Source organism: Ovis aries, chromosome 3 (assembly GCF_016772045.2).
Source record: "Ovis aries strain OAR_USU_Benz2616 breed Rambouillet chromosome 3, ARS-UI_Ramb_v3.0, whole genome shotgun sequence".
Lineage (NCBI taxonomy): Eukaryota > Metazoa > Chordata > Mammalia > Artiodactyla > Bovidae > Ovis > Ovis aries.
Genome location: NC_056056.1, coordinates 137699791 through 137711510, shown reverse-complemented (window position 1 = coordinate 137711510; position 11720 = coordinate 137699791). Strand labels below are relative to the sequence as shown.

Sequence of the window (11720 nt, the reverse complement as noted above, 5' to 3'; positions counted from 1 at the left end):
AATTGATGCTTTTGAACTGTGGTGTTGGAGAAGACTCTTGAGAGTCCCCTGGACTGCAAGGAGATCCAACCAGTCCATTCTGAAGGAGATCAATCCTGGGATTTCTTTGGAAGGACTGATGCTAAAGCTGAAGCTCCAGTACTTTGGCCACTTCATGCGACGAGTGAACTCATTGGAAAAGACTCTGATGCTGGGAGGGATTGGGGGCAGGAGGAGAAGGGGACGACAGAGGATGAGATGGCTGGATGGCATCACTGACTCGATGGACGTGAGTCTGAGTGAACTCCAGGAGATAGTGATGGACAGGGAGGCCTGGTGTGCTGCGATTCATGGGGTCACAAAGAGTCGGACACGACTGAGCGACTGAACTGAATTAATGAATTTAGTAAAGTCACAAGATGAAAAATTAATACACAGAAATCCCTTGTATTCCTATACACTAAAATAAAAACTCAAGAAGAGAAACTAAAAAAACAATGCCATTCACCATTGCAACAAAAATAATAAAATACCTAGGAACAAACCTACCTAAAGAGAAAAAGACCTATAAGAAAACTATAAGACATTGATGAAAGAAATTAAAGACACAAACAGATGGAGAGATATACCATGTTCCTGGATTGGAAGAATTAATACTGTGAAAATGACTATACTACCCAAAGCAATCTACAGAGTCATTGTAATCCCTATCAAATTACCAAAGACATTTTTCACAACACTAGAACAAAAAAGTTCACAATTTGTATGGAAATATAAAAGACTCCCCAAATGCCAAAGCTATATTGAGAAAGAAAAACAGAGCTGGAAGAATTAACCTTCTTGACTTCAGACTATACTACAAAGTAATAGTCATCAAGACAGTACTGTATGGGCACAAAAACAGAAACATCTATCACTGGAACAGGACAGGAGGCCAGAGACAAGACCACACACCTACAGGCACCTTAATTTTGACAATAATATCCAATGGAGAAAAGACAGCCTCTTCAATAAGTGGTGCTTGGAAAACTGGACAGGTACATGTAAAAGAATGAAATTAGAACACTTTCTAATACCATACACAAAAATAAAATGGAAAAACAAAAACCCAATCAAAAAGTGGGGAAAAAAACCTCAACAGACATTTCTCCAAAGAAGACATACAGATGGCTAACAAACACATGAAAAGATGCTCAACATCACTCATTATCAGAGAAATGCAAATCAAGACCACAATGAGGTACCATTTCACACCAGTCAGAATGGCTGCGATCCAAAAGTCTACAAGCAATAAATGCTGGAGAGGGTGTGGAGAAAAGGGAACCCTCTTACACTGTTGGTGGGAATGCAAACTAGTACAGCCACTATGGAGAACAGTGTGGAGATTCCTTAAAAAATTGCAAATAGAACTGCCTTATGACCCAGTAATCCCACTGCTGGGCATACACACTGAGGAAACCAGAATTGAAAGAGACACATGCACCCCAACGTTCATCGCAGCACTGTTTATAATAGCCAGGACATGGAAACAACCTAGATGTCCATCAGCAGATGAATGGATAAGAAAGCTGTGGTACATATACACAATGAAGTATTACTCAGCCATTAAAAAGAATCCATTTGAATCAGTTCTAATGAGATGGATGAAACTGGAGCCGATTATACAGAGTGAAGTAAGCCAGAAAGTAAAACACCAATACAGTATACTAACACATATATATGGAATTTAGAAAGATGGTAATGATGACCCTGTATGCGAGACAGCAAAAGAGACACAGATGTATAGAATGGACTTTTGGACTCTGTGGGAGAGGGAGAGGGTGGGATGATTTGGGAGAATGGCACTGAAACATGTATACTATCATATAAGAAATGAATCGCCAGTCTATGTTCGATACAGGATACAGGATGCTTGGGGCTGGTGCACAGGGATGATCCAGAGAGATGATATGGGGTGGGAGGTGGGAGGGGGGTTCAGGACTGGGAACTCATGTACACCCGTGGTGGATTCATGTCAATGTATGGCAAAACCAATACTGTAATGTAAAGTAAAATAAAGTAAAAATTAAAAAAAATTTTTAAGTCTACAAAAAATAAATGCTGGAGAGGGTGTGGAAAAAGGGAACCCTCTTGTACTGTTGGTGGTAATGTAAGTTGAGACAGCCACTGTGGAAGACAGTATGGAGATTCCTTAAAAAACTAGGAATAAAACCACAATATGACCCAGAAATCCCACTCCTAGGCATATACCCTGAGGAAACCAAAACTGAAAAAGACACATGAACCCCAATGTTTACTTCAGCACTATTTACAACCTGGAACATAGATATTCATCAACAGATGAATGGATAAAGAAGCTGTGATACATATATACAATGGAATATTACTCAGCCATAAAATGGAATGCATTTGAGCCAGTGCTAATGAGGTGGATGAACCTAGAGCCTATTATATAGAATGAAGTAAAGCAGAAAGAGAAAGATAAATATCATATACTAATGAATATATATGGAATCTAGAAAGATGGTATCAATAGATTTATTTGCAGGGCAGCAATGGAGAATCAGACATAGAGAATAGACTTATAGACATGGGGTGGGAGGAGAAGAGGGTGAGATGTATGGAGAGAGTAACATGGAAACTGGAAAATGGAGAGAGTAACATGGAAAATAGATAGCCGATGAGAATTTTCTCTGTGACTCAGGGAACTGATCAGGGGCTTTGTATCAACCTAGAGGGGTGGGATGGAAAGGGGAAAGGGAGGGAGGTTCAATAGGAAGGGGACATATACATACCTTTGGTTGATTCATGCTGATGTTTGACAGAAAACAACAAAACTCTGTAAAGCAATTATCCTTTAAATAAAAATAAATTAATTTTAAAAACTTAAAATGGATTACAAACTAAATGTAAACCCATATACTATAAAACTTTTAGAGGAAAACATAGGCAGAACCCTTTGACATAAATCACGGCAAGATCCTCTTTGACCTATCCTCTAGAATAATGAAAATAAAAACAAAACTAAGCACGTTGGACCTCATTCAACTTAAAAGGATTTGCACAGCAAGGAAACCATAAACAAGATGAAAAGACAACCCTATTCATGTATGGATGTGACAGCTGGACTATAAAGAAAGCTGAGCACTGAAGAAATGATGCTTTTGAACTGTGGTGTTGGAGAAAACTCTTGAGAGTCCCTTGGACTGCAAGGAGATCCAACCAGTCCATCCTAAAGGAGATCGATCCTGGGTGTTCATTAGAAGGACTGATGTTGATGCTGAAACTCCAATACTTTGGCCACCTGATGCAAAGAGCTGACTCATTTGAAAAGACCCTGATGCTGGGAAAGATTGAGGGTAGGAGGAGAAGGGGACGACGGAGGATGAGATGGTTGGATGGCATCACCAACTCAATGGACATGGGTTTGGGTGGAGTCTGGGAGTTGGTGATGGACAGGGAGGCCTGGCGTGCTGCGGTTCATAGGGTCACAAAGAGTTGGACATGACTGAGCAACTGAACTGAACTGAACTGGAAGAAGACATTCACAAATGAATCAACTGACAAAGGATTAATCTCCAAAATATAAAAGCAACTCATGCAACTCAACATCAAAAAAACCAAACAACTCAAAACATGGGCAGCAGACCTAAACAGACATTTCTTCAAAGATGACATGTAGATGGCCAATGAGCACATGGAAAGGTGCTCAACATCGCTTATTTTTAGAGAAATGCAAATCAAAACTATAATGAGGTATCACCTCACACTGGTCAGAATGGCCATAATCAAAATACCTACAAATAATAAATGCTGGAGAGGATGTGGAAAAAAAGGAAACCATTTTGCACTGCTGGTAGGAATGTAAATTGACACAGTCACTGTGGAGAAAAGCATGGAGACTCCTTAAAAACTAGGAATAAAATTACATATGACTCAGCAATCCCACTACTGAGATACCCTGAGAAAATCGTAATTCAAAAAGACACATGTATCCCAATGTTCTAACTGTTGCCTCTTGACCTGCATACAGTTCCTCAGGAGACAAGTAAGGTGGTCTGGTATTTCCATCTCTAAGAATTTTCCAGTTGTAGAACAGGATGTAGAATAGTGTAGCAGAACTTTGGCCACCTGATTCGAGGAACTGACTCACTGGAAAAGACCCTGATGCTGGGAAAGATTGAAGGCCGGAGAATGGGATGACAGAGGATGAGATGGTTGGATGGCATTACTGACTCGATGGAAATGAGTTTGAGCAAGTTCCAGGAGCTGGTGATGGACAGCTAAGCCTGGTGTGCTGCAGTCCACAGGGTCACAAAGAGTTGGACAGGACTGAGCAACTGAACTAACTGAACTGAGATCCGAATATGGAACAGCGGATTGCTTCCAAATTGGGAAAGGAATGTGTCAAGACTGTATATTGTCACCCTGATTATTTAACTTATATGCAGAGTACACCATGCAAAATGCTGGGCTGAATGAATCACAAGTTGGAATTAAGATTTCTGGGAGAAATATTAACAACCTCAGATATGCACATGATACCACTCTAATGGCAGAAAGTAAAGAGGAACTAAAGGGTGAAAAGGGTGAAAGAAGAGAGTGAAAAAATCTGCCTTAAAAATCAACATTCAAAAAACGAAGATCATGGCATGTAGTCTCATCACTTCAGGACAAATAGAAGGGGCAAGCGTGGAAACAGTGACAGATTTTCTTTCCTTGGGATCCAAAATTACTGCACTCAGTGGCTTCAGCCATGAAATTTGAAGATGCTTGCTCCTTGGAAGAAAAGCTATGACACATTAAAAACCAGAGATAACCACTTTGCCAACAAAGATTCATATAACCAAAACTATGCTTTTTCTCAGTAGTCATGTACAAATGTGAGAGTTGGACCAGAAGCAAGGTGGAACTTTGAAGAACTGATGCTTTTGAACTGTGGTGTTGGAGAAGACTCTTGAGAGTCCCTTGGACTGCAAGGAGATCCAACCAGTCAGTCATAAAGGAAATCAACCCCAAATATTCATTGGAAGGACTAATGCTGAAGCTGAAGCTCCAATACTTTGGCTACCTGATGCGAAGAGTTGACTCATTGGAAAAGACTCTGATGCTGGGAGGGATTGGGGGCAGGAGGAAAAGGGGACGACAGAGGATGAGATGGCTGGATGGCATCACCGACTTGATGGACGTGAGTTTGAGTGAACTCCGGGAGATGGTGATGGACAGGAAGGCCTGGCATAACACAACTGAGCGACTGAACTGAACTGAACTGATTATATACTTTATATATAAGGTGTATATATACATACATACATACATATATATATATATATACACACACACACACACACACACACACAGTATATATACCTTAACAAACTCTTTTTAAAATTCATTATATACTAACAATAGAACCTCTAGAAACTTAAGGTTTAATTTCCTCAGAATGGTTATCTGCTCTCATTTAATTATTATAATAGACAATCCTATTGTGAAAATACAGAAAACTCAAATGTACACTCAAAAATGACCTAGAGATCAGTACTGTGTCACAGCTCAGCTCCCGTGACAATCCCTAAAGCACATTCTCAGCTCCATGTTACCTGAGGAAAATGTCAGCTTTTCAGCAGTTATTTCTTAAAGACTTTTTATTATTCTCCTTTCTCCCCCACCCCCACCAAGGCTAGTAGGAGTTCTCTTCTAGGTTTTAAATAATTGCCTTAATCAGAAACTTCAAATATTGTCCTGGAAAGAATCCCCTGTGCCTCCTACTAAGTTTAACTTTCCAGTTAACTGGAAACTGCAGTTAGAGAGCCAAGAGCTTGGCTTCAGGCTGAGACTTCAGGGAATACAGGGCAATACCGCAGCTTCCACTGGGTCCCAAACTCAGCCCTTGGCTACAGAAGAAGCACAGATGGCCTTCTGATTGGTTCTATTAGAGTTCTTTCTTCAAGTGATGCTCTTAAAAGAGTATTTAGAATCAGAGAGGAAATGAATGAAGAGAAGACAAGTTACTGTACTTGAGATCATGTAAGAAGATTTTAATGAAATACATGCCTGTTGTTCAAAATATGAGCTTCTTTAGATAAATCTTCCTTATCTTTCTATACCATGCCCTGCATTGCAGAATGACAGCACTCTAGGTTAAGTCATTCAGGGAAGAATCCTGATAACTGTGGCATACCTATTGCTTCCAGAGCTTGAAGTATTCTAATTTCCTTCACTAGCTGATGGCAAAGAGAAAAAGCTATATACTCAATAATAAAGAGTCAGCCTCTCGTGACAGAGGTTCCCTTGTAGGGAGACTTTACCTATGACCTGTCTACCCAAGATGGAAAAGACAGAGTATGTGGAGCTGCTTCCTCCAAGAAGAGCCAGGAGAATGGTAACATCTTCTCTGATTTTCTGGTGTTCCCTCCCCCCTATTTTTCTGCTTATAAAGTTCTGTGTTTGTTTTAATTCTGCTGCCTATCCTCTCCTCCACCTCCTGCTCCTGCCACTTCATGATACAGTTCATTAGTCCAAAACCTGGAGCCGCCCATTCCTCATCCCTCAGGTAGAGGTGGAAATATCCTACTCTTTGGCAGGCCATCTCCCCTGGATAGGACTCTGATACCTGCTTCTCCAAGTGGGGCATTTGTACAGCTGCCTTGGACACCTTCTCTGAAAGGTCTTTCTTCCCTCTCTGCTTAACACAAAGGACAGTAACACTTTAAAGCCTGGGCATCAGTCCTCCCCTGTTTCAGGACCCCGAAAGATTGCAGAAAGCTGAAGCCTGGAATGAAATGAGGGTATCAGTGATAGATATTACAGTATTTGAGGTACCTTTTTATCTGCTTTCTCAGTACTCCAGTGAGGAGAACTGTAGTAGATTTTTTTCCTTGATTGAAATCACCCTCATGTCTATTCACTTCAGAGATACTGTTAACAGTGCAAGGATGCATAGGAGAGGAGAATCCTGACAAGCAGTTCAAAAGGACGAAGTTTGCCTTTGGTCCTTCCTGCTTCCAGGGCTGATATCCTTCTCAAAGTTCAGGTTCCTCTCTCTTGCACCTAGGGTCTGACTGTTACCCTTCAATATGCTGGATCCCTCAAGTCACTTTGTCCAGTCTGACCTTCCACACACGCACCCTTCATTCAATTCTTCATTCCAGAAACTTCTCTTAGCAGCAAGTTCAAGCAGGGCTCTTCACCAGACACCTAAAAAGTCTCTCATTTTATAGAAACCTGCTGTCAAATAACTGATCCAGGCAAGCTCAGGTAACTAAGATAATATCTCCATCAGAGTTGTTCCTCTTAACTTTGGACTTAATCCAAAATTGGTGAAATACATTTGGATTTTCTCTATTAAACAGGTGAATTAGGGAAGATGTTTATTTTAGTGAACCTTCTGAGAACTATAAAATAGAGACATATCCAGTATCCTACTTCATCTCTTTGTAAGAGATATAGATCATATGGCCAGACGTGCCATGGATAGGAAGTCTCTGTGTTGACAAAATGGTAACACAGGTGCTTATTGAAGACACTTCTGAAATCCACTTTTTACATCTCCTACCCGTCCACAATTAACCTCTCAGTTTCTTCCTTTAGTCTTTTTCTGCTCTCACTCAAAATATTATAAATATTATATATTTAAATATTATATTATAGTATTTAATATAATAATATACTATATTATATTATAATATTATAATATATTATGTAATATATTCTAATACATTTACATATTATTATAAATAAGATATATACTAAAAATATTATAAATCTGGCATCAATCTTCTACACTTCAGGATTCAATGAAGTCAATATCATCCCTTTCTAAAAATGACTGCAAATTTGGTTTATTTTATGCTTAATTATAGAATTTAAATGAAAAGAGTTGCTCCTGATCATTAAAGAAATTTCAGATATCAATTTGAGATACTGTTTAGAGATGGCAAGGGAGTAGGATATTCCTTTCTAAGTGATAACTGGAAAATCATGTAAGAGAAGAAGCTGCCACCTTATTCCCACAAAATGTGGGTGTCAGGCAGGACAGAAAGTGATTCTCTGCAAATGCTACAGTGTTCTTAAGAAGAAAGCTTGAAGCCCCTGTGAACACTGTGGACACTGGCCAGGTCCCCTTTTGTGAATGAAAGTGGAAGAATGGAAGCAATTTTCAAGATAGCCATTCAATAAATATTTTGAAATATCTAAATCATTGGAAAGACTTGCTTTCACTCATCATTTATTTTGCCTGGCGAAATTCAAGATACTGCTTTCAAGAGTATTTACATTTCATCCATGCAGGATCCTCAAAAGACATTTCTCCAGCTGGTTATGCTTCACCATCATTGGGTCTAAGCTAACATCCCAAAGACATTCAAAGGTGAACACTGCCCTCTATTCTGGCACATAGGTAACCTAGACTTGAGTCTAAGATGGACTTCAGCTTGGGTTTATGGGATTGTTAATGAAATCAAAATTCAAACTTCTCTTGACATAAGTTAGCACCTGGTAACAAAGCCTTTGACTGTGTGGATCACAATAAACTGTGGAAAATTCTGAAAGAGATGGGAATACAGACCACCTGACCTGCCTCTTGAGAAACCTATATGCAGGTCAGGAAGCAACAGTTAGAACTGGACATGGAACAACAGACTGGTTCCAAATAGGAAAAGGAGTACGTCAAGGCTGTATATTGTCACCCTGCTTATTTAACTTTTATGCAGAGTACATCATGAGAAACGCTGGACTGGAAGAAACACAAGCTGGAATCAAGATTGCCGGGAGAAATATCAATAACCTCAGATATGTAGATGACACCACCCTTATGGCAGAAAGTGAAGAGGAACTAAAAAGCCTCTTGACGAAAGTGAAAGAGGAGAGTGAAAAAGTTGGCTTAAAGTTCAACATTCAGAAAACGAAGATCATGGCATCCGGTCCCATCACTTCATGGGAAATAGATGAGGAAACAGTGGAAACAGTGTCAGACTTTATTTTGGGGGGCTCCAAAATCACTGCAGATGGTGACTGCAGCCATGAAATTAAAAGATGCTTACTCCTTGGAAGAAGTTATGACCAACCTAGATAGGATATTCAAAAGCAGAGACATTACTTTGCCAACTAAGGTCTGTCTAGTCAAGGCTATGATTTTTCCTGTGGTCATGTATGGATGTGAGAGTTGGACTGTGAAGAAGGCTGAGCGCTGAAGAATTGATGCGTTTGAACTGTGGTGCTGGAGAAGACTCTTGAGAGTCCCTTGGACTGCAAGGAGAGCCAACCAGTCCATTCTGAAGGAGATCAGCCCTGGGATTTCTTTGGAAGGACTGATGCTAAAGCTGAAACTCCAGTACTTTGGCCACCTCATGCGAAGAGCTGACTCATTGGAAAAGACTGTGATGCTGCGAGGGATTGGGGGCAGGAGGAGAAGGGGACGACCCAGGATGAGATGGCTGGATGGCATCATGGACTCGATGGACGTGAGTCTGAGTGAACTCTGGGAGTTGGTGATGGACAGGGAGGCCTGGCATGCTGCGATTCATGGGGTCACAAAGAGTCGGACACGACTGAGCAACTGAACTGAACTGAACTGAACTGAACAGATTTCTGGCAAGCTGGAAGGGTCAGAAACAGGGTTCTCTGAATCAGCAAGATTATGTTCTTAGGAGGACAGAAGACTACTACAGGATCAGACTGTGGATTGACAGACAAAAACAGAATGCCTGTAAATTAGCCTCAAAAGGTCTAAGTGAGGCAGGAATCTTCACCTAAGACAGTGACTTACCATTTAGTGCCAGAAATTAGGCTTCAAAATGGTTCCTAGTATCATTATTAACATAAACTACTAACCATCTGGTCCTCTTGGACACAGCTGATACTTTAAATAATAGGATGCAATAAAGTTTAAATGAAAATTATGAGACTCTTTCCACTTTGACCCTCCTGGGAAAACAGAATAATGTATCCACAACATGAGTGCAAGAGCTTCTTGCAGCAACGGCAAAATCACTTGTGGATTATAAAAAAATGAGAGTGCATCAAAGGGTTTTGCAATGACATGAGACAGCACACCTGTGTAGATAACAGCATCCTTGAAATTCAACAATAGTAGCCCCTATGCAACATGGATAGACTGCATAGCAACACTGAAATATTTCTGCCAGGCATTACTATAACTGAAGCCACTGGACTAAAAGGATGAGACTGCTCAGAGTCATCATCAATCTTAGCAAGGTTTTAAAGAAAAATATGTATATATATGATTGAGAAACTGAAAAGAGAAGAAAAGGTTTAGAAAATCACTGCAGATATGTGCTAGAATTTTCAGGATTTCTAAACTGTAAAATGGATGGAACAGAATCAAGTTCTATAAATGTGCAGGTAATCCAGAGATACTCATTTTTATAGGAATCTCTGAGGTATGTGAAGACTGAGACCCAAGAGAAGTGATAACAAAACAGGATGAAAGCACTTACTGAGATACAGATAGGGCAGTTTTGAGATGTCTGAGCACAGAGTCTAGGCAGAGTAGAAAGGAACATATAAGAAGAGGAGTGAAACTCTGAAAAAGACAGGACGTCTCATCTCTCTATTTTATTTCAAGGAAACAGCCTCCACAAATGGCCTTGAGGAACCACAGCACCATCACCGAGCTCATCCTCACTGGGCTGTCAGACGACCCCCACATCCAGGTGCTCTTTGTGCTCTTCCTGGTGATTTACCTCCTGACCGTGATGGGGAACCTGACGATGCTGCTGCTGATCAGGGCTGACTCCCACCTCCACACGCCCATGTACTTCTTCTTGAGTAATCTATCATTCCTAGACCTCTGCTTCTCCTCTGTCACTGTGCCCAAGCTCCTGAAGGACCTCCTGTCTGAGAAGAAAACAATCTCTGTCGAGGGCTGCCTGGCCCAGGTCTTCTTTGTGTTTATCACTGCAGGGACTGAAGCTTTTCTTCTCTCAATGATGGCCTATGACCGCTATGCCGCCATCTGCCACCCACTGCTCTACAGCCAGCTGATGAGCACCCAGCTCTGTGTAAAACTTATACTGGCCTCATGGGGCCTGGCCTCCCTCAATTCAGTTGTCATTGTGCTTTTGGCTGTTAACCTGGACTTCTGTGAGGCACAAACCATCCACCACTATACCTGTGAGCTGCCCTCCCTCTTCCCTCTGTCTTGCTCTGATATCTCTATCAATATTGACATCCTGATCTGCTCCATCTTACTACATGGTCTTGGAACCTTCCTCCCAGTCTTCTTCTCTTATGCTTGCATTGTCTCCACCATCCTGAGCATCACCTCCACAACAGGCAGAAGCAAGGCCTTCTCCACCTGCTCCTCCCACCTCATTGCAGTGATCCTGTTCTTTGGGTCAGGTTTGATTCGCTATCTCATGCCCACTTCCAGTTCCTCCCTAGATTTGCTCTCGTCCTTGCAGTACAGTGCAGTCACACCCATGCTGAACCCCCTCATCTACAGCCTAAAGAACATGGAGGTGAAGGCAGCTGTGAAAAGGACATTGGGGAAATACCTGCAATATTTTAAGTAGTGAACAAGAACATAGAATAAAAGGAAATGAGTTTGTGTTGCCAAGTGCTTGAACTTAAGGTAGAATTCTAGACCACTAACTGTAAGGGAGCTCTCTACCACCCTCTCCTCTCCCTGGCTATACTGAGAATGAAAAATAAAATACAAGAAATTTTATCTCATTTTTATCTGTTTTTCTTTCTACCCTCTGGTCTGTTTTTCCTTC

General features: G+C 40.9%; 1 protein-coding gene across 1 annotated transcript; it reads left to right on the top strand.

The window, feature by feature from the left end:
- The first annotated feature begins 10583 nt into the window (after positions 1–10583).
- LOC101123028 (olfactory receptor 8S1-like) lies at positions 10584–11516 on the top strand. The gene has a single exon (XM_004007423.1). The coding sequence runs from the start codon at positions 10584–10586 to the stop codon at positions 11514–11516; it is 933 nt and encodes a 310-aa protein (XP_004007472.1).
- The last annotated feature ends 204 nt before the right edge of the window (positions 11517–11720 follow it).